The sequence below is a fragment of the Strongylocentrotus purpuratus genome, unplaced genomic scaffold, assembly GCF_000002235.5.
Source record: "Strongylocentrotus purpuratus isolate Spur 01 unplaced genomic scaffold, Spur_5.0 spur5_scaffold_18, whole genome shotgun sequence".
Taxonomy (NCBI): domain Eukaryota; kingdom Metazoa; phylum Echinodermata; class Echinoidea; order Camarodonta; family Strongylocentrotidae; genus Strongylocentrotus; species Strongylocentrotus purpuratus.
Window position 1 is genome coordinate 9,238,191 of NW_022145603.1, and position 23,133 is coordinate 9,261,323.

Consider the following 23,133-nt stretch of genomic DNA (forward strand, 5'->3'; position numbering starts at 1 on the left):
TCCGTGTAAGTATGCCCGACACCATTTGCTTAACACAGGTGACTGCATCCGCAAATGGGAGTTGCAGTTTTATACCCAGTAAGTATTTTATGCCCGGGGGGGGGGGGGCTACTCACATATTAGGACATACGGTGGTGTGCCGCTCTATCACGTCACTTTTTCACAACAAATCCATAAACATGGGTCCCACTTTTAATTTTTTTTTTAAATTAAAAATGGTTCCGTTTTTGCAAAATTTCCAAAATTTCCAAAATGTTCGGGTGTTTGCCATGCCATGCGAACACCCGAAAAACACCCGAATAATGCCCCAAGATGACCCCGAATAATGGGTAGGGGTTGCGAGGCTTGAGCGGCATACCCCCTTCCAAACCAAATCTGAGAATCCCCCCCCCCCCCCCGGGATTTTAAGAGTAAGATCTTCAACAGGATCGAGTCTCATCCTCATCATTTCGATTATTCAGTTCAAGACCCTACAGTATACATCAATTCTTACGTACTACATACTTCCCTTTCACCAATTGCTTCCATGTTTCTGTCAAAATGTAATCGCATGAGCGGAACTCAACATTATATGTAAGGCTTGTTTAAATTGAAACCCAACTTTAATAGCAAACAATTCTAAAACGGAAGCAGAACAAACATAGAAGCAGACTGTTGAAAGTTTTAACGTAATCGGACAACAACAAAAAATCAATATATCACGTATAGAAAGGCGGACACGTGGCGAATCGGCTAGTAAATTTGCATAAAACTGTGATAACCCAAGCTTACACATGCATGAAACTCATATTCCTATACATTATTTAGGCCTACATAATTTACTCGCCTTCGTAATTATATGAAACGACGGACGACGAAACAGCATATTTGTATTACTTCTTCTTAAATGTTAGGTAAATAAGGTTTCGGTCACATGTGAAAAACTTAACCTTCCATGCCAGTGCAATATGGATTTGGAATTTTGTACATTGTTTTATTACTAAATTGTACGACTACCAAGTGACCTCGGTAATAAACATTCCATTAATAAACAATCTGTTGAATTTCCACGGGCAGTAACCAGGCACGTAGGCATGATGGGCACGTGGTGGGGGTGGGGGGACGTCAAATCTAAAGATTTGAACAAGGGCAGGAGGGAGGTCCCCAGAGTGAATGCTAAACATGAGCATTCCAAGTCGCATTGAATAGAGATCTTCTAGTTTTAGAATACCGTTTTCATAAAAATAAAAAAAAGTAGATTTGTATGTGCACGATAATTCGCTTTACAAATTATTCTAATAACCCGCTTCTGCACAACAAAAAAGCCTGTGGATTTGAGTTTGGGATGATTTGCCCCATGCCAACATACCATAATTAATATATGATAAAATAAGAGTAGAGTACAAAATGAACAATACTTCTTGAGGTATACATGATCTCAACTTATAAATAACACCAGTATTTTTTTACACCACTTTACTTAATTTGGCCACATGTGTTTTCCAATTCAGTTCTCATCTATGTATATCCCAAGAAATTTTGTTGAAGTTACTCTTTCAATTGTATTAAAGTATCAAAGGCCTTGGAAAAGTCTAAAAATGTACCGATGATGTGTAAGCGACTATCTAAGGTAGAAGCAAGTTTATCTATAAGGTGTAAAATTGCATGTGTTGTTGTATGCTTCTCCCGAAAACCAAACTGATAATTACTGAAGACACGTGTTTTGTTTAAAAATGTTATAGTTCTTACATAAATAATTTTTTCCGGAATTTTTGAAAAACACGTTAACAAAGAAATTGGACAATAATTTGTCAGTAATTGAGAGTCACCTTTTTAAAAAATTGGTACAACTTTTGCGATCTTCATGTTTATCGGTACAACTCCACTTGACATAGACAAATTGAAAAATATGAACTAGTGGTTGAAGGATACCGACAATAACTTGCTTAATAAGTTCGTTCCCAATATGATCATACCCAGGACTTTTCTTGTTCTTGAGGGCTCTAACAATACCAAGCAATTCTTCGTCATTTGTGGGCACCAGAAATAAACTTTCCATGTTATGTTCTAAGTAATCATGAAAATCAGTTTGACTGTTTGGAATATTTTTTTTCAGATTCGGACCAATATTACAAAAATATTCATTAAACTTTTCCACTATAATATTTTTATCTTCAACCATTTGGTCATCTATATTAATTTGTATTATACTTGTTACTTTAGATGTTTTTTGAAATACATTTCTTATCACCTTCCACGTGCCCTTGATATTATTGTAAGTTGCTTGAAACTGTGCAAAACAGTATTGTTTTTTGGCTGCACGCAGTTGAGAAGTCAGAGTATTTCTGTAAACGGTATATTTCCTTTTTAGAGCTTCCGTCCCTGCTTTCCCATACTTATAAAACAGCTCATTTTTCTTATTTATTGATTTCAGCATAGCATTGGTGACCCACGGCAAACGTGGGGTTTTTCTACGGTTGTTTTTACTCTTTACTACTGGAATATTAGCATCATACAACGATAAAAACCTATTCATGAAAATATCGAAGGCACTCTCATCACACTGATTCAAAAGAACATCACTTCATTTTGTCGCCAATAATGCACCTCTAAACTGATTTATATTTTCTGTGGTGTTCATTCTAACATAAATATTCCTTTCGGTGACTACGGGGTTTTTCCCCAAAGGAATTGTAGTAAACACAGGAAAATGGTCAAACAAGTCTGACACAACAATAATAGATAAAGGAAAAGGTTGCAAGTTACTAAAGATATTGTCAATTAGAGTAGCAGAGGATTCAGTTACTCTTGTTGGTTTTGTTATCAAGAGCAACAAAGAAAACGACAACAACACATTCAGGAAATCATCAACATGAGCATCAACATTGTGCTGTAAAAGATTTATATTATAATCTCCAACCAAAAATAGGGATTTACCATTAAGTGACTGGCTTTCCAAAGCTCTCTGCATTTCGTCCAAAAAAATGTTCAAAATACCATTGGGAGGTCTGTACACGACTCCAATCACGATATTATTTTTACCAGAAATAAACACTTCAACAAATAAAGCTTCTAGATTTTCAGTCATGACATTAAGTTCGTGACATACTCGATAATCGAGCCCAGACGGAACATAAAGGGCAACACCACCACCACTTCTGCCTACTCTACTATTGCTTAACCAGTTATAACCTGGAATAACAAACGAACTTGCATTATTTTCATTGGTGAACCAAGTTTCAGTGACACCAATGGCAGTTAAGCCTGAGCTGATTTTGTTCACAAATGATGTCACATGTTCAAAATTTCTACTCATGCTGCGGATATTAAAACGAAGAAGGGAAAGCTCTTTGTCTGTGGCATTTTTAACTGACTCAAAGAACTTTTGTTCTGTAGAATAATTACATCTTAAAGAAATATTTTCAATGCTGTCACTGATATCACTCAAGCTAGCTCAAGAAAATTGCAAATATTTTGGTCAACTATTTGAGCCATGATCGGTCAAGATAGGTGACAAGATAAACACGATTACTGATAACATAGACATAAGGAAACGGCTAGCTAACTTAAATACAACTAGAAAAATAAACACTTGAGACATATAGAATATGAGACAGCAAATTGGAGAGGAAAAAGGAAGGTATAAACAGGGAAAGGAAGACAAAAAGAACAGAATGGAAAACATATACATAATTGCGCACAGGATACATTGCGCAGATAAGTTAAAAGACAATTCATATGAAAAAGATTGTACCAATAGTGTAGTAAATAAAAAGAGACGTTTTAAGTATCATGTGGCAAGAGCTATCAAGTTATTAGACAAAGGTTGAATTTTAGAGCCTGGCCAAGTCCGCTTCAGAAAAGATGGTTTTCTTAATTTCTTTGACATCAGTTGCTGGCAACAAGGCGATGACTCGACCATCCCGTGTCCAAGCAGTTTTCACCCGTTGATGGTCACGGGTCATCTTGAGGAGCTTGGCATTATCGCGGGTGAGGTCCTCCTGGATGGATTTTCTCGTACCCGCGAGCTTGCGTCGATTCCCGAGGACCTCGTTCCTCTTCCTGAACGACAGGAACTTGACGATCATTGTGCTCAGACTTGGTCCATTTGTCTTGACTGAGGAATTCACCCGTTAGACGTGGTCTATGTCCCCCTTCTGAAGGTGAACGCCGAGGGAGGTGTTATAAGTTCATCTGAGGGCACCCCTTCAACCTCGGGGATACCAACAAATCTAAGAGAGTTACTCCTGTGTTGTACTGCTCTAGGGAGTTTACATCCCTTCTCAGCATACTAAATTGTTGACCTGTGCCGTCGTGGCTTTCCTTCAACAGTTTGATTTCCTTTTTATTTCTCTCTTCAGAAATCTCAAGGTCAGGGATCCTTGCCTCATGCCTTCCTATTGACTCCTCGAGCTTTCTTTACCTCTCGGTGGAAGCAGCCTGAAGATGCAGAATCATGGCCGCTTGCTCATCAATCTGCTTTTGAAATTTAGTTAGACTTGAGTCAACATGTGCTGAGACTATAGCTGCATAAATTTCTCATCATGAAGTACGTCGGTCATGACTGCCTGAATGAGAGAGGCAGGTTCCTTCTTCTCCCTAGCCGATCTTGTTTTGTCAGCCATAGTTGTAACAGGTTGATAGTAGAAGTAGAAGTAGAGGTGAAGTAGAGGTTGAAGCATAAATACAATAGCTGCATACACAAAGCCCAGAGTAGAGTCACAGATCCACTACTTCGCACACATTACACATGACTCACAACAAAATATTGAGTTAGTGGGGCTGCAAGAAGATAAGATTCTTACCACATGGCTCAATACAAAAGTTGAAACAGTCCGTTAATTCCTCAGTTTCCTCGTTTTTAACACATTCCTCTCATGGTACATGGTACCACTATTAACTTGTTGCAAATTACATATCGCTTTGTTGAAGCTAAAATGATGAATAACAGACCAAAATGTCACCAACAAACCAAATTCCAACGGCATTTGAAAGAAAATGCTAATTTAGAACTTCCCTTGAAAGGGGGCTTGAAAATGTCTTTAAGTGGGATGGGACTTTTAGTTATCGAATCGACTTAAGAGCTGTAGAGCCAGTAAGTGAAAGTCTGATTTTCAGACCATTTTTCCGAATGTTCGTACGTTTTATGCTGCGCAAAGATTCAATCAGTTTAATGTTGGCCATTACAAGAAGTGGGTTATGGGTGTAGACATATGTTCATGTGCCCCTTACAGCTCATTTTATGTATGTTATTACCAAAGAAAAAAAAACACTCAGTCACTCAATTGTCTGACAGTGAAGACTAGCAAGTAAACTGGTAAACAAGTAAACTATACGTTACATTTTTGGAAATAATGTGATCCTTGACTGAGTAGGCCCTTTCTTATCTTTATCATTCTCAGATCATCTCTTCCCTCTCTTCTCTTTCTCATTCCCACCTCTTCCTCGTCTTCTCTTTCTAGTAGGTCCATGGTTCAACATAACAGGAAATAACACCCATGCACCTCGTATACGGCCTAGGCTTACTTTGTGAAATTATGGGGAAAGTCCCCGACCACGATCTCGCAAACTGGCGCGGATACACGGGGGGGGGGGGGGGGGGGCAACGGCCCCAGCCCCCCCCCCCCCCCCCCCCCCCTCTGGCATAAAAACAGGTTTTAAAAAATGGTAACGTTAATTTTCCCTTAATTAAACAAAAAATGAAAATCGATTCCTTCCCCCCCCCCCCCCCCCTCCGGCAAAAAAGAAAAAAAAAAGAAAAGGGGATTCAGTTTTGTTTAAATCATTTTTTTACTCAAGGGGGGGGGGTCTTGAAGAAGAAAAGAATGTTCACCCCCCCCCCCCCCAACAACAACAACAAAAAAAAAAAAAAAAAAAAAAAAAAAAAAAAAGCCTCCCTATTGAGCGAAATATTGGTCGGCGCGATTTTCAAATTTAGGTCATCTAAAGAGCCACATCTAGTTTCAAAGAATCGGAGCAGCTTTGTGTCGTAACATGTTCCCAATTTCTACCACCACCATGAAAGGCAGAGTGGAAGAATAAGACGGGTTAGAGTTTTCTAACCTAAAGGTTACTACATTTACATTACTAAATGTCATTCATATCAATGTTAAGAAGAAATATGATTACCATAAGTGTTATGACCAAAAAAAATGTAATCACCCCTCATATCCCCGAAAGGTTATCTTTGCATCCATGAACTGTGTCCTGTATTTAAAGCGAACGAGAGCAATTATTTTCTTAAATTTCTCGCATTTATAATTTTAATCATTAAGTAACATATCAGATTACATTTCTTATTCATTCTTTCATCATGAGATTGTGCTTCAAACCCAATCAGGATTGTTAAATTCATCTGATCTGATTTTATTTTCTTTGCTCGCTCGCTTCAGACCTTCACACTCAACTGCATAGTACGGTGTTAAAGCAGTATCTTGGACCACGTAAAGAGAACATCTATTAAGTCATCCCTGATAATATAGTAGGGATACATACCAATGTTTAACATTATATCTCTTCCGCTTTGAGGTTACCCTTTGCATATTTCTATCTAAATTAGAAAATACATCTGTCATTTATATATTTACGCGTTGAGTTATATATCTATAATATAACAATTTGACAGAACAGACCCATTCATACAAAAATTAGTATTTTTGAAAAGATTGAGTTAAGCTTTTAACACAGGCAAGGATTCATGCGGAGGCATAGCCGGCCGCTGCCCCCCCCCCCCCCTTGGCGGCTAAAAAGTGAAGGGAAAAAAGAGAAAAAATAAAAAGGAAAAAGAAAAGGGAAAATAAACTTTAAAAGAAATCCTAGTTATGGGCTTGAGTGTACTGCGCTGCCCATCATCCAGTGGCGTAGGCGTAAAAGCCGGGGCAAGCTACGGACTTCCCGGGGTTCAGTTTTCTTATCCGGCCGATTTCCTTTTCAATTTTGTCAATTTTTTGTTCCCATTTGCCAGATTTTTCTGAGAGGGGATGTGCCCCCCCCCCCCCCCATCCCATAATTGACTTTTGGTTAACATTTTTCATTATATTGGCTTCATTATTACAGTTGGAAAGAAATGTTGTGAAAAATTTGTGGTTTATTCTAGCATTGCATGCATTTAATTTCAAATACATTTGAACTTGAAATGCGATGGCTTTGCGGTGAGTTGCGGCAGAAAATTAGCAATATATCCGGCTTCAAGTCAGAATGTCGCTGCAACATTTCCACAAAAAAAAGGATCGGAATAGGGGCGAAAAGCAGTCTGAAAAAATGACGTCATGGCCGATACCGTGTTATTATCGGTCGGTAACTCGGCGGGATTCGTATAGTGACCGTTGTTCAAAATGCGATTTAAATAAACCATATTTGGCATCATTCGAAAGGGCACTTCATTGCAGTCAGTTTGACCCCATTTTCATCTGCTTGCAATGTACTTACGGCACACATTGAACGGGCTGTTACGTAATAAATCACCATTTTAGGCGATAACTTTATGGTACCGTCACGACATTTTATACTTAACTTAATACTTTACTCGGCAGACAGTTATTTGGAAACATATGTCTGCCAGTTTCATCGACGTATGTATTAAGATCGCTATTTTAGAGCAAGTTAATGTTAATTCGCGGGTTACGGGTGTGGCCAGACACGATGGAGCTACAGCCATAACGACACAAATTCACTTTACTTTAGAGGGCGCTATTTATTTGGAGCCATTGGAGCATGACATTTAGCATTGCTATGTGTATTTATGAGATGCAGATGCCTTTGACAAATTGAGACGATACGGAATCGGTATGAGAAAGTTATGGCAATTATATGTATTTAGTGATCAATTTTTCAAGAATTTTAGAGAATAATTGAAGAAGTCGGTTTCGGATTTGCGAGGTAGCAAAGAATGATGCGCTATCACGTGGTTTATACATATACATCTATGTATGATATTGGGGCAGTTAGGGCATTTGAATTTGAATTTCATTTATTTTACATGCTTCAATATATCCAAAAGTCAAACAATGTAACAAAATGGAGGATATTACATCTGGAAATATATCTTAAAATCGCAAAAGTGTAGTTTAATTATTGGCAATAAAACATACGTGAAGTATATTGAAGGTAAGACTTCTTGTATGTGACATGTGGAACTGAAAGGCTTATAACGGTGAGCTCCTCTCAAAACTAAAGTACGTCTTTGTATAAAATTGTTAAGTAACTATTCATAACCATCAATAGAGTATGAAACTGTGTGTCTTTCAAGTGTTTAACAAGAGACATGAGGAGGAAATTAGAAAAATGATGTATCCCACAATAAAATTAAAAGGAAGCGTAAGTTCGAAAAAGGTTAACAAGAAATTAGCATAAACAGTCAGTGGCCGGCCGTGACCGATTCCCGGCGTAGAGGGGTTTTCAACCTTTGCAGTTATTTCCACAAAAGGAAGGCAGCAAGAAGGAACAACGAAAATTCGAAGGAAAATCATTTCCCTCTCTCTCTCTCTCTCTCTCTCTCTCTTATTCTCACACACACGCACACACACACTCAAACATATATGTATATATTACATATATTTATATATAGTTTTCTCTTGTCTTTTGTTAGTTGACAAAGGGGAAGATTTCTTATGAGATATATTGCAAAGAATAATTCAAGAACTTGAATAAATGGCCTATAATCTTGTTAGCAGCCTATGTCAAACGTCGTTTATACTAGAGACAGTTCACCCTGATAATAAGTAATTTTCCACCAGAAAAATGAGACAAGCGTATAAGTGAATGTTTTGGGGCAAATCCGATTATAAGGAAGCAAAAATAATGAATTTATATAGATACTTTAAAGCGGGACTTCACTACTTGTAGCTACTTGAGCCCTCTATAATTATAGCCAACAATGCCTAACCGTACCCATTTCTTATGTTAATTGAGAGCTGATTTGATGAGATAAACACCTGCCAGTGAGCATGCAGGGAGGTCTAATCCCACCAGTGGCGGATCCAGGCACGTGTAAAAACACGTTAATTTTCCTTTTTTTTTTAGATCCCCCTCCCCCTGGAGCTCAAGGGGAGGGGGTGCGATTTTTTCAAATTTCAGCACACTAAATTTCAAATTGATTTCAAATTTAGGCCCCCCCCCCCCCCTAAGAAATCCTGGAATCGCGCCTGAATCCCACCTGGCCAGACTAGTGCAGATAGGCTTTAATTGACCAAGCACAAAAATTGCAAGATACGTGCTGTACTTGTCAAGCACATTCCCTTTTTTTGTAATACAGTATGATGTTCACAAATTCCCATTTTTCATGAACGAACGAACCCACATACCGTTAACAACGTAATTATTCATACCTCTTATGAATTGGATGATTTTGTCTTTTCACTTACTAAAAAAATAGGTGGACTGGTTGTACAAGGGTTTTTGTTGAACGCTTTTTAGATGTAAGCTTTAAAGGTAATACAAAGTTTTGGTATGGGGTCATGCATTTGGTTCAAATTAACATATTGGAAGCGTATGCGATCCTACAATATTCAGTGATCGTTGTCGCGGTTGAAATCTAGCCTAAAGTTATGAAATTGTCAATAATGAACTCTTTATGTTGTATAGCTCCCTCTCAAGGTCAATATATTAACTAAGCTATGAAACAATGTATCTTGACTAAAATCGACCGATTAGTCGATCCCGTTTGGAAATTATATATCACAACTACATATTCTGACATTTTCATGGTCACAGCTACCATTGTACGGCCTTAGGTGGCTATTTGAAATTTATCAAAATTTACCGGGAGCACCGGTAAATGTGTATATCCAATTTTTCTCGAAAGCAGAAGTGTTTTAGGGTCTAAAGTTTCTAGTGATTATAATACATCCAAAGGGGCATCCAAATATATCAAAATTGTAAAGAATCACTATCCACCCAATTTTCAAAATTTCCCAAAACGTTGTATTACCTTTAATATGTCATTCTTCAGAAATGGAAATCGTGACAAATCAATTTGAATATACTTAAAAATTACAAAACGTGGCAAGGGTATGCATAAATTAGTTGTTATTAAAGGCCCACTGCACTACTTGTAGCTACTTGCGCCCTCTATATAACAAACAATGCATAATCGGTGACCATTGGTCCCCCATGATCCTCTTTTTCTTATGTTAACTGAGAGCTGAGTTGATGAGATAACCACCTGTCCAGTGACCTTGCAGGGCGGTATAATCCCTCCTGTAAACTAGTACAGATAAGCTTTAAAGCTTGTTTAGATATCGCGGTAAACCATTGCAAGTAAAAGCTGCCGCAGTTTTTCATTAACGAGACAAGTGCGCGCAGCAAAGACAATGACAATTCATTCTCATGTCACCGACATTGGGGTATTGGAGAAGTTTACAATCAGTTTGAATTTGTCAATTTAACACTGTAAAATATACAATACAAATAGAATTAATGTTAATCAATACAAAATAACACTATCGACAATAGTGAGAAAAGTTATAATGATAATGATAATAACAATATTGATGATGATAATAATAATAATTATAAACAAAACGATAGTATTAATTAAAACGATAATTTATGTCGAAATCAATGGAAGCAATTGAAAAAGAAATTTACTAGCACCAGTAAATTGATATCTGAATCAATGAATTACTGAAAGTATTCTTGATATCATTTTAAAAGGACTTGCGCGTATTCAATGAGCTCTGTGTTGCTTTACGTCCCCAGAAGAAGAAAAAACGCAGCAGTTTTACCGCGTCATAATGTACAGGTGTGGTGTTTGTTCTGGCGTTTTTGTAACAAAGCAAATTTTCTTTTTCTTTTAGCATCGTCTACCAGTGGAGAGAATACAGCGATTCTAAGGGCATTACATCCTATTATGACGTCACTCAATTGGACAAGAAATCGTAAGAGTATAGGTGAGTTCCTTCATACCTCTTCAGCACACTGAATTAACTAGAGGAGTCTGCATCTAAGAATGTGTGAAAGAGATATTAAACAGTCATGCTGTTCTTCATCGGCGTCAGCATCATTATCATCATCGTTATCATCTTCAGTAGTATCAGTATCAGAATCATCATAATCACTATCAGTGTCATTTTCATCATCATTATCATCATCATTGTCATCTTTTAGTATTAGACCCCGTTCTCACTCACTTTGAAAGTGGTCTTAGTTAGACCGCTCCAGACCGCTCCAGAGGAACGGGTCTTGAGGAACGGTTTGCGAGCGATCACACTCCGAGCAGTTTTTTATGGCTCAAACCGCTCCACGAGTCAAAGTGGTCTTGTTGCTATGGCAGCTCAGGTAGGCGGGTCAATTTTTTCGCGCGCGGAATACAAACCGTATGTACCGTACTACACGTTTCGCACCGAAGGTCACTAGCTCACTTCCGTTCAAAGTACGCTTTTCGTTCACATTGCACGTTAGAGCGCTCTGGAGCGCTCTTAATAAGACCCGCTCCTCAAGACCACCTCGGAAGGTGGACTTCTGGAGCGGTCCAGAAGTCCGCTTCCTGGACCACTTTGAGCGTTCTCACTCACCTAAGAACCGTTCCTGAGGAGCGGGTCTTAGTTAGAGCGCTCCAGAGCGCTCCAACGAAGTGAGTGAGAACGGGGTCTTAGTATCAGTATCATCATAATCAGTATCATAATCATCATCACCATCACCATCATCATCATCATCGTTATCATCTTCATTATCAGTATCAGTATTATCATAATCACTATCAGTTTCAATTTCATCATCATCATCACTTTCATTGTAATTGTCATCATCCTCATCAACTATCAGTTTCATTACCATCATCGTCATTATCATCATCGTCATCACCATCATTATCATCAGCATCACTATCATCAATATCATCACAATCATCATCTTATCCAGGACTCTTCATTACCTCTCTGTTATTATGACTTCAAGAATGTCAATCTTCATACTAATCAGTGTCTTACTTTATCTCCAAATGAACATGCAGGCGCTCTCAAAATAAAAGAACATACAGAAGCTTTGAAGCCGTGTCTCAGCTCCTCTGAAATCCCAAGTAAGTTACCCTCAAACTGGGCCCTGTTTCATAAAACAATAACAATAACTGTTTTAAAGGCCCACTGCACTACTTGTAGCTACTTGCGCCCTCTATATAACAAACAATGCATAATCGGTGACCATTGGTCCCCCATGATCCTCTTTTTCTTATGTTAACTGAGAGCTGAGTTGATGAGATAACCACCTGTCCAGTGACCTTGCAGGGCGCTCTAATCCCTCCTGTAAACTATGGCAGATAAGCTTTAAGCTACTGCAATCTCGGCATTTCATTTGCTGCTTACAAGTTGCTGTGCTTTTGTTAGTGAAAACAAGTGTAATGAAACAGAGTCTATTTTTTATTCGATTCTTCTTTTTTGTAAAAAATAAAATAAAATTGTCTAAACTCATTTCTAAAAGTGTACTTTCCTCTCAGAACTTCATTGATCAATCTTTAATCCCCACTGCACTACTTGTAGCTACTTGCGCCCTCTATACATCAAACAATGCCTAATCGGTAACCATTGGTCCCCCATGGTCCCCCTTTTTCTTATGTTAATTGAGAGCTGATTTGATGAGATAACCACCTGTCAGTGACCTTGCAGGGAGGTCTAATCCCCCTCCCTGGCTAAACTAGTGCAGATGGTCTTTAAGAGTCATAAAGATATATTTATTAAAGTTCTGAGTAGATATCAATTTATCTATACATAACAAAATATATTGTCCCAATCATGTCATGAAACAGGGAGAAAATTTTTGTTCCCACTTTATAGGCAACGGTGTGTACATTTTGCGGCGAAATGTTTTATTTACTACAGTCATGAGAAAGTGTCAACATTTGGGTTCACTCGCAGACATAGTTCTGAAAGTTGAAGTGTGACGATTAAAATCAAGAGAAAAACGTAAGCCCTCGAGTTCCGCACCCCACCCCCCCCCCCCCCATTAAAGGTAAAACTTAAATTATCTCTCTCTCTCTCTCTCTCTCTCTGCCTATATCTGTTTCCCCCTCTTTCTCTGTCAGTCTTCTCTCTCCCTTTATGCTTCGCTCTATGTATCTTTCTCCAATCCCTCGCCTCTATTCTATTAATCACTACCTTTCACTTGCTATTCACTTATCAGAAGTTAGGATAGATCCACGAAAGAATAAAACTACCCTCGCCCGTGTGAACGCCGAGATATTTGGTTCCATGGTCCGGAAGGTCAGACATGCAGCTGGAACTGCCAATAAATCCCTTCCAAGCATCCTGATGAAGCGGAGGTCGATCCAGAAAGCAGCTAGCTCCATCGACCAGACGATCTCCAAGATGAATCTCGCTGTCGACGTGGATGATTACCGGGTTCTTCCCGGTGGTCATTGGATTCCTTTGTCTTGTCGACCTTTATGGAAGGTAAGTATCTATACCTGGGGGGGGGGGGTTGTTTCTCAAAGATCCTAAATTGAACTTATCTCTAAGTTGGACTTAACAATTATGGAAAGCCGTTAGCATCTTTAAAAATATTTTGTAAAAATTATTTAAAAGGCATGAAATGGTGATTCAAATCATTCATATTTTCTATTATCAAGGAGAATTCATGTTCTTGATGTGGATTTATGAAAAGTCCAAAATACTTGAATTTTTGCTTTTGAATATATTTCATTGTAAGGCTACAAATGGCTCTCCATAATGTTCAGGTCCGACTTAGAGTTAAGTTCAACTTGGGATCTTTGTGCAACACACCCCTCAAGCACTACCGTAAAAACCCCTGGGTTATGCACTGATGGCAAATTAATCAAAAAGATGGCGATGGGCAATAAATAGTACTCGAGGACAGAAAGTACATCAGTTTAGTATCGCTTTATGAACGAAAATGTCTTCTTCAATCAACCACTATCGCAAGGACTTCCAATAAATCACCTCAAGTGCAGTTTCCACGTGTTCCCTCTAGAGAAAGAAGGAAGGGCTCCTCCTAAAAATTGTGTATACTTGTTTTATTAAACAGTTGGAAATTAGCTTGAAACTTGAAAGAATTCTTTTTTTAATGTATACATCTTCCAACGCGTGGATTCAATTTATTAGTGATTTGCAATCAGCTACGAGAACGATATGTCATGCTAACTTGTATAAGACTTTGCAGACAGGACTTCATTTTTAATATGTTAACAATATCCCTGATGCGTATTGTAGGCGTATCTGTATGGGTGTGGGTTGAACGTGCATGTGTGTAGTTGCTCATGAAGTTGGAATAAGCTTTTCTTACCTCTTTTCATAAAATTCATGATTGTGACATTGTGCTTTATTCTTAGTAGATTCAGTTCATATCTTCTGAAATGTTATCGATCAGTTGAAAGAGTCATGATGATTGATCAATAAAGTTCCGAGAAGATGTAAACTTTATTTCTCAATAATATGTTGTCACAACCATTTCATGAAAAGAGATAAGAAAAAGAAATTCCAACTTCTTGGGCAACAGTGAACTTTGTCATTTTTATTATGTTTTCCTTCACCTTTTAGGTAGCGATTGTAGTGGGGTTTAGAAATCGATTTCAACATCTACCAATCTTTCTCCGGCATATTGTGCCTCTTCTGAAAAGACAAAAGCTGGAATTTTCCATCTTCATATCAGAGCAGGTATGTTATTTCCGTGACCTGTCATTGTTTTCCGAAATTTCACCATTCCGAACGCTTGTTATTCCGAAGGTTCATAATTCCGAAGATTCTTAATTCCAAAAATTAGTTAAACCAAATATTGTGTTTTTCTCGGAATTGCAAACGTTAACGCGAACCCTATTTAATTTTCGGAATCATTAAATCCGTGGTTTTGGAAATTTTGTTTCAGAATTACGAACTGAAGGAATTATTTACCTTTGGTAAAACAAACCTTCGGAAAAACGAGTGCCTCCCGATAAATCTCACAGCAGCCGAAGCTGTATTCGATCTATAGGCCTATATTGATCAATCCCGGTGATCAATCCAGTGGCATATCCACACCTTCGCCTCAGGGGGCGCAAAACATTTTACCTTAATAATTAGGCTCTACGTTTTCTAGTAAAGAAATCCCTTTATGAGGGCCCAGTTTGGCGTTGAAGGGGAGGAAGGGATCACTAATTCTGGAAGGAAAATCTCTCGAGCATGCTTTATACTCTATGTATTTACAAAGGCAATCGTTGACTCGCAAATAACTCCCTAATCTGCTATCTATTCGTGAACAAAAATAAAGCCGTTTTTTCCCTTCTCCTTCCTTTGTCGGAAATCTGCCAGGAAAAAGAAATTGCTCCTTTACCTCTCTCCCCCTTTAAAAAAAGGTTGGTAGATCAATCGTTATTGGTATAAACAGTGACCAAAAGATTCGTATACAAAGTTTCAAAGACTAAGTCCACTCCAAAGATAATCTTCTTTTAATAGATGCAGAAAAACAAGAAAAAACAGAGCAAAGAAAATGGAGTAAAATCGGATTATTTATAAGGAAGTTAAGAATTTTTGAAAAAGTATGAAAAACAATGGAAGCATGGAAATCACTACACAAATTTCCAATTTGGTTATCAGTTTTTGACGTCATTGCCTCACTGTTTATCAATTGCTTTATATATTTTTATCCCATTAATATCCCTTTTCATCTCCCAAAATTTGATTTGCCCATGCCTTTGCCCAGGTTATATCATTTGTATCATATTGCGTGCATGACATTTCACAAAATCCTCTATGAACTTTGAAAAGTGATACTATTTTCTGAATATTGTATATTCATAATCATTGATTTTGATTAAAAAAAGTTCATATAGATTCACATTTTTAGTGATCATGTTTAACTAAAAAAAATTACTAGTTATATTAATGCATCCACATACAAACATATTACTGTCATAATAACTTGGATGCTTGTGTGAGGAAATATTAACATTTTTAGGGGGGAAATGGGAAATTTATATCATCAATATAAAGAAACAATGGGTAGTGAGGCAATGACGTCACATAACTTTCTTATTAGTTATCCGATTTTACTCAAACTTTTTTGATAGGTTTGTTTAAGTTAATTTTTGGAGTGGACTTGCCCTTTAAGAAATTGCTACATCAAATCCGGTGTGCAATTAGACACTTATATTCATCCCTTGATATTCTAGCCTTTAAACTAAACCATGCTTCCTTGTTCTCACGTTTATATGGAGATTAATTACTGACAACGGGTAATCTTGTTTCCGTAAACATATATATGTTACAACCATAACTAATCCACATCTGTGTTTCAAATGGAATGTTGAGATCCGGTTAAGATGAAAAAATGTATTTTTAGATTCTTCTGATTCTTTGTAAATGTCAACTTATTTGGAAAAATATCATGGAAAAAAATTCCCCTGAAAAATGATTACTTTTCAAAATATGTGCGCCCATGTCCAAAATTATGACAGGAAATAGCTAAAACAGATTCGTCCATTTGCCACTTTAGTTTGAAGTCCCATATTCCAATATCTGTGTCCGATGCATGTGATCTTCAACACAATTGAGTCAGTTTCTTTCATTTCGATTATTCCAAAAACTCATCTCTTTCCCTATTGCTTCCGGAAACTTTCCTTCACAATGTATTGCTCGAATGACCAGATACCTCTTGCACGAAACGTCTCATCAATAACACGTTCAAAACTCTATAACAACTTTGCTCTCTGCCAATTAACGACAGGATTTCAGTAGCTAATTACAGTTATTGTAACTTGTCATTGATAACGCGTGGTATGAAAGAGGATCCAGAATCAAACACATTTCGTCCAATTAGCCCACCTTTTTTTCTAATATCCACTTGATCTAATCATCACTTTATCTAATTCATACTACTAGATTCTATACTACTGATAATAATACATATAATAATGATAATATTAATAACAAGAATAATGACAATAATAATAATCATTATTATTATGATGTTGTAAATTATAACAATAATCATCATAATAATAACAGTAATAATAATATAAACAGTAATAATGATGATTATAATAATAATAATAGTGATATTGATAATGATAATAACAATGATTGTAATTAAAACTCAGTAACTTGATCTGTAAAATGAATATTGTGTTAGCTTCTTTATCGAAACTCCAAACACTGTGCATCGCCTAACGTCTATGTTTCACCTAACATCCAAATGCCGACAGAGAAATAACTTACTTTTCAACAAAGCCATGGTAATGAACATCGGTTTCATCGAGGCAATGGAGTTCAATGATTTCGACTGTGTGGTTTTCCACGACGTCGATCACCTCGCTATGAATGTCAGAAACTACTATGGATGTGAAAATATGCCAAAACATTTTGAGTCCGGTGAACCGAAGTGGAATTGGAAGTAAGTTACATTTGAATTAAGAAAAGTTTATGAAAAGTTATTATGAATTGTGAACTCGCATGAATGAAAGATATGACAGTTTATATACAGGGTGTCCCTGAAAAAAAGGAAATCGAGGTTTTGACATGACACTTCGGGATCTGTAAAATCGGTAATGCAGGACTTATTGATGTCGTTTGTGATGGCATATGAAAGAAGGGGGGAAAAGGCTTTCCATCAAGACTAGAATACCTTTGAATTATTGAGTTATCTACTTTGGTTTCCTTTTTTTCAGTTCATGAAGTTATGACCAGGGTATTCACTGCAATGATCGATACACAACTACAGTATTTATTATTATTACGCTCCGCATGATTGTTATAATGATTATTATTATAGTCGATATTATTGTTAGTATAATCATTATTATTATAGATATTAATGTCATTATCATTATTATATATATTATCATCATCATGAATGTTGATGAATTAGTATTGCTTGTTGTTTTTATCATAATTACTATCATCATCGTCATCACCATTTGATTTGATTTGATTTATTGGTTTCTGCATCTTTCTTTTTCTTTTTTCATCATACATTTTCATGAACATAATATGGTTTGATACAATATTTTAAGTGTATATAATTTTATACAGATAATGAACGAATTTAAACAAACATATTGAATGCATAATTAACATACATTAGATGCAGGAGGGCTACAGAAATAAGCAAAGTAGCTTGACGTGCCCGCAGCCCTCAACTTAGATACAACAACAATAACAAATACAAATAGAAAAGACTGACTTGCAGAGAAGAAAAGGAAAGGGGAGAGAAGGAGCGTTGGTAATAACACAATAAATCTCGTACATCTGCTGATTGACTGCAGGTTCATTCATAAAATGGCTATCATCATCATCATCTCCTCGATTGTAGTTAAAAGTTCCCCGGAGTGGGAGAAAAAAGAAAAGAATCGCTGAAAAAAGTAGAGACTACGAAATATGTATTTATATATCATATATATAAACATGCATAAGTCAGTCACATAATAATGTCTGTCATTAAATTGATTAGGGTGATATTTTGTGCGAAAGTACAAAATAAAGAAACTGAAACTTGTCCTACATTTTAGTCTTGGAAATGAGTGTGACTTGTTAACAACAAAATTACGCTGTGGAGGACCGTATTGATAAATGGCATGTTGGTCTGATAAAAATCATAAAATATTGATAGCAATAATAAGAATTGGAATAAAATGAATGATGATAATAATCATGACATTTAAAAAACTATGCTTATGATAATAATGAGAATACTAAGCAAGAATACTAACCAAGAATTATGATAATAATGAGAATAATAATAATAATAATAACAAGAATGCTCACAATAAAAATAAGACGTTTAAAAAAAACGAAGCCGTTTTATTCCTTTCTCGAAACTTTTAACTGCATATTTTTAGAACGAGGCTTATAACCTCTCTGGTTCATTCATGCTCTCTCATTTGTCCTTATTTTATTTGCTCGTTCAGGCTCCCATACCAAGAACTCTTTGGCGGCGCGGTTGGTGTGACAACGTCGCAGTTTGTGGAGATCAACGGCTTCCCAAACGTTTACTGGGGATGGGGTGGTGAGGATGACGATTTCTACAACAGGGTGGTTGCCAACGGATTTAAACCATCGCGACCCGAAGGAGAGATCGGATACTTCGATACAATAGAACACAACAGCAAGGACTCGAGTCGACTAAACATTGCAAAGTAATTTTACCTCGATCGTTATGCGTCCCAGAAAAAACGGAACCGTGAATTATCGATGTTTTATCATAACTTAATCACAATTATAATTAATAAATGATACATATTTGTAAAGCTTAGATCCTCTTCTTTCATTTTGATTTCTTATATGTTTCACGCATGAGTGATTAAAATCAATTTGAAAAAGGGTATCAAAAAGTCATTTAGTGGACGGTATCTGAATTTCAAAGAGCAAATTACATTTTCAGAAAGTTCATTTTCTGCCCTTTCATATGACACCTCAATCAGGAAAAAAGAGATAGGAATAACAAAGTTCTGTTGTTTTATGTAATGCTTGTATTTCCATAATTTTATTGAACGAATTCGTTTTCACTGACTGCCCGCCGTAACAACAAACATAATTGACGATCAGCCATAGACGAAAGATGATATGATTACCGGTATGTTACTTTTCAAAGGTCTTTTCAGTCTTCCGTTATGAGAATATGCTTATGGCCCCATCATGATTGGGTTCCTCTTTATAAGATGTATTTTTTCGCAATGCGACCTCGCAAATCTTAGAAAATACCTTTGCTCGCTCGCAAATGAATATTCAGACTATTCAGAGTATTCACACCAAAATGCAAAGTATGATGCTTAAGCAATATCTTGTAAGATGTATACAAAGAATCAATTATTAAATCATCATTTATAATCTAACCACATATATATAATTTATACCAATTTCAAAAAAATATTTATTTTCGCTTTGGTATTTCCCTTTCAAGGTGCCATTTTTTCCAGAAAGTGCCCTTTTTGGTTGGTTCCCCCTCCCCCCCCACACACACACACACACACACTTTGGAAGTCGATCCGCCGCCCCTGTATTAGTGTAATAGCTAGTTACCTTGCAGGTTTGATTGAAGCAAGTGTTACCATGGAGATCTTACCAATAAAACAAAACGCTCAGCATGCAGCAGGCATATACAACGCCTCGTGTTCAATGGGGGATAATAACGTGTAGAATGACCAACATTCTTTTATTCCTTACCACAGATTTTGTCTCCAAAAGCAGTGCGCCGAGAGAATGTCGACGGACGGCTTATCAAACTTGAAGTACGAACCTCCGACGATAGAGCTTCATCCCCTCTATACCAACATCTCTGTCAACATCCAGAGGTTGCCATGGAATCCAAAATGGAAGAGATGCGACACATTGGACACGATGTTAATTAAGATTATACAGATAGCGATTGTTATATTGACTGTGATGATGGTGATATTATTTTCCGGGTTTCTAAGAAGAAAATGGTCGGCTTGGTTTGGACAACGAACGGGGACAAAATGAGGGGTACACAAAGGAAGATAAGGAGGTGTACAGAATAGAGTGAGAGAGGGAGAAATAGAGAGAGAGAGAGAGAGAGAAAGCGATTTTAGCCATGCCCGCCTCCCGGTCAATAGTCTTTTAAAAGATTCCCGCATGCCCGCTTACCGGGCAATAGTTTTGTTTAAAGATGCCCGTTGCCCCTGGTAACGGGCCGCATAAATACATTTTGCTGAGATTCCCCTTGGTTAACGTGTAAAAAATGTCTTTGTGCGAGCGCGGATACAAAATACAGTGCAGTGTGTGTGCGATTCCCAGCGAACTTTCCAGCGAAGCTTTACAGACAGTGTCTCAGATTTTCTGTGATGTGTTAAACAGTCTTTACTCAAGAAAGGGATAAGGTAAGAATTCTTTGTAGATTTGTTTGTGAATTCGGTATATAAAAGATATATCAACTGCTTTAATATTCGACGCATAGCTGTTTCTATATTGGCTCTCGGGGACGCCCCGGCGCGCCTCGGGTTCATAGGGGTTCATATCAGGATGTAAAGTTTCCTTGAGCCTATAGAAACAGCGATGCATGCCTCTCATAGCAGTCAATATATCTATATTATTAATAACAACCGTCACATTTCTCTAACAAATTTGCTCACAACCAATCAAATGCCACGATTTCAGTATTTAAACTCCCCGGGGAGTGGTGATTGTGCACACAGTGTGTGCGGGCAAGAAGTGAATCCAATGACCGGGGTAATAGTATATTTGTAAAGCGCTCTGAGACGTCGTAGATTATTGCAACCTGTTATTGATAACAATGAAACAGGACCCTGATGCCTACTATGCGAGGACAGTTTTTTTTTCTCAAATGGTTTCATCGCCGTTTCTTAACAATAGTCCATCACGCAACCGACATCGAAGTGCTCAAATTATAGTATGGAAGTAATTTCAAAAACTAGAATAAGGAACGAAACCTCAAATATTAATGTAAATAAAAACGAAAACCTCCTAGTAAGTTTATTTCTAATATCGTAGAATACTCTTTTCAAGTTTATGACAAATATTACTTTGATTAACCATTGATTAAAGTGCTCAAACTATACTTTTGAAAACTAGGTACTCGCTCTGAAAACGAACCGAAACCTCGAATTTTAATGTGAAAAAAACGAAAACCTTCTATAGTAAGTTTATTTCCAATATCGTAGAATGACAAATATTAACATTGATTTGAGGGGATGGGAATGATAAAACAACAGAGTAATGGAAAAATATGGAGGAGTCTACTGAAGAGCTTATATTTTGTAAAATATTAATGTAGACCCATTGTATTGCATATGTACGCCTTGTACATTTTAATGAAAAATACAGATAAAGTTACCGCAAGAGGGGAAAATGCATTATGTTTAGTCAAAGAGGTGGAAAACGGACAAAGTAGAGAGTCGATTGAATTAGTAAAGAGATAGAGAGAACAATTAAATAATGAAATCGACGATTGGTCTGAGACAACAAAAAAAAAACATTGGAAAGCTTTTATTATGCTACGACAAGAAAGTTTGTTACCCTCTCCTTAAATTACGAATCGCCTGTCAACGATATACCAGTATCTGTCGAGTGACTTCCCCAACCTAGCATGCGCGCGCATCCTGATAAAATTGTAACTTGCCATTTGTTTCCATCTTTTCCATTTTTTACCTCCAAAATATCCGGATGCATTTATTACAGGGATTAAATATCTCAGGTTCCATGTTTTATATATCATATATTTCGCGCTTTGTTCCTTCCACTAATATCGTTACAGGGATTAAATATCTCAGGTTCCATGTTTTATGTATCATAAACAACAATAATCTGAGGCAATGGGATATCAATATCCTCATATTCTCCTTCTCTTCTACTTTTTCTCTTCTTCTCCCTCTTTATCCTCTTCTTAATCTTACCATCCTCTTTTCTTTGCTTTCTTTACTCTACACCATCATGTTCTTCTTCACTTTTCTTTATCTCCTTTATATATAAAAATGAGTTAGGGAGATCAAATAATAATAAGAAATACGAATGTTAAAGTTAAATATTATTTTTAATGATTTACTCATTCAAGTTCAGTTCATTAATTTGATGTCATTTAATATGAATGTTTTTATAAATTGTATTTTACATTTGTAAAACATTGCCCAATTCGGCCTTGTAGGCCGCGATGCATTGTTGTTCTTTTATTCTCATTAAAAACCATTATCAATTCAATTCAATTCAATAACTTATAATGGCTTAAAATGAGAATATCTCATGCCAGTACTTTGTCTTGGAAGGTCACTCCTCTTTGGTAACCAGCTGGACCTTAGAAGCAGGGATTTGGCACTTAAAGTCCCACTGCCCTACTTATAGCTAATTGCGCCCTCTTTATAGCAAACAATACCTAATCGGTGCACGTTCGTCCCGCATGATCCCCTTTTGCTTATGCTAATTGAGAGCTGATTTGATGAGATAACTACCTGTCAGTGACCTTGCAGGGAGGTCTAATCCCCTGGCCAAACTAGTGCAGACGCGATTTAAGGCATTCAATCTAGACTATGGAATTTGTTCTGGGAAGACATACCTCATCGAACATATCTCCCAATGAAACATATCTCCTTCAATAAAGAATTCGTAACTTCACAATAAACTGTAATTTACGATAAATTATTTGTTAAAGGTAGATACATTGCATTATAAGATAACACTAATGGCTGCAATAAGTTAATATAATGATAATAAGTTTGTTGTTTTAAGGCCCCTGTCTCTTAGTAAAAGGTAAAGCCCTCCTTGATAT

The 23,133-nt window shown here is 36.9% G+C and overlaps 1 protein-coding gene across 1 annotated transcript in view; it reads left to right on the forward strand.

The window, feature by feature from the left end:
* The window catches only part of LOC589658 (beta-1,4-galactosyltransferase 5), a 35,301-nt gene extending 13,842 nt beyond the window's left edge, over nt 1-21,459 (forward strand). Inside the window, exons 3-10 of the mRNA XM_011683295.2 lie at nt 10,776-10,868; nt 11,930-11,995; nt 13,093-13,361; nt 14,466-14,582; nt 17,105-17,292; nt 18,806-19,033; nt 20,066-20,236; nt 21,447-21,459. Coding sequence (XP_011681597.2) covers nt 10,776-10,868; nt 11,930-11,995; nt 13,093-13,361; nt 14,466-14,582; nt 17,105-17,292; nt 18,806-19,033; nt 20,066-20,236; nt 21,447-21,459 — 1,145 coding nt within the window. The remainder of the gene's footprint in view (nt 1-10,775; nt 10,869-11,929; nt 11,996-13,092; nt 13,362-14,465; nt 14,583-17,104; nt 17,293-18,805; nt 19,034-20,065; nt 20,237-21,446) is intronic.
* The last annotated feature ends 1,674 nt before the right edge of the window (nt 21,460-23,133 follow it).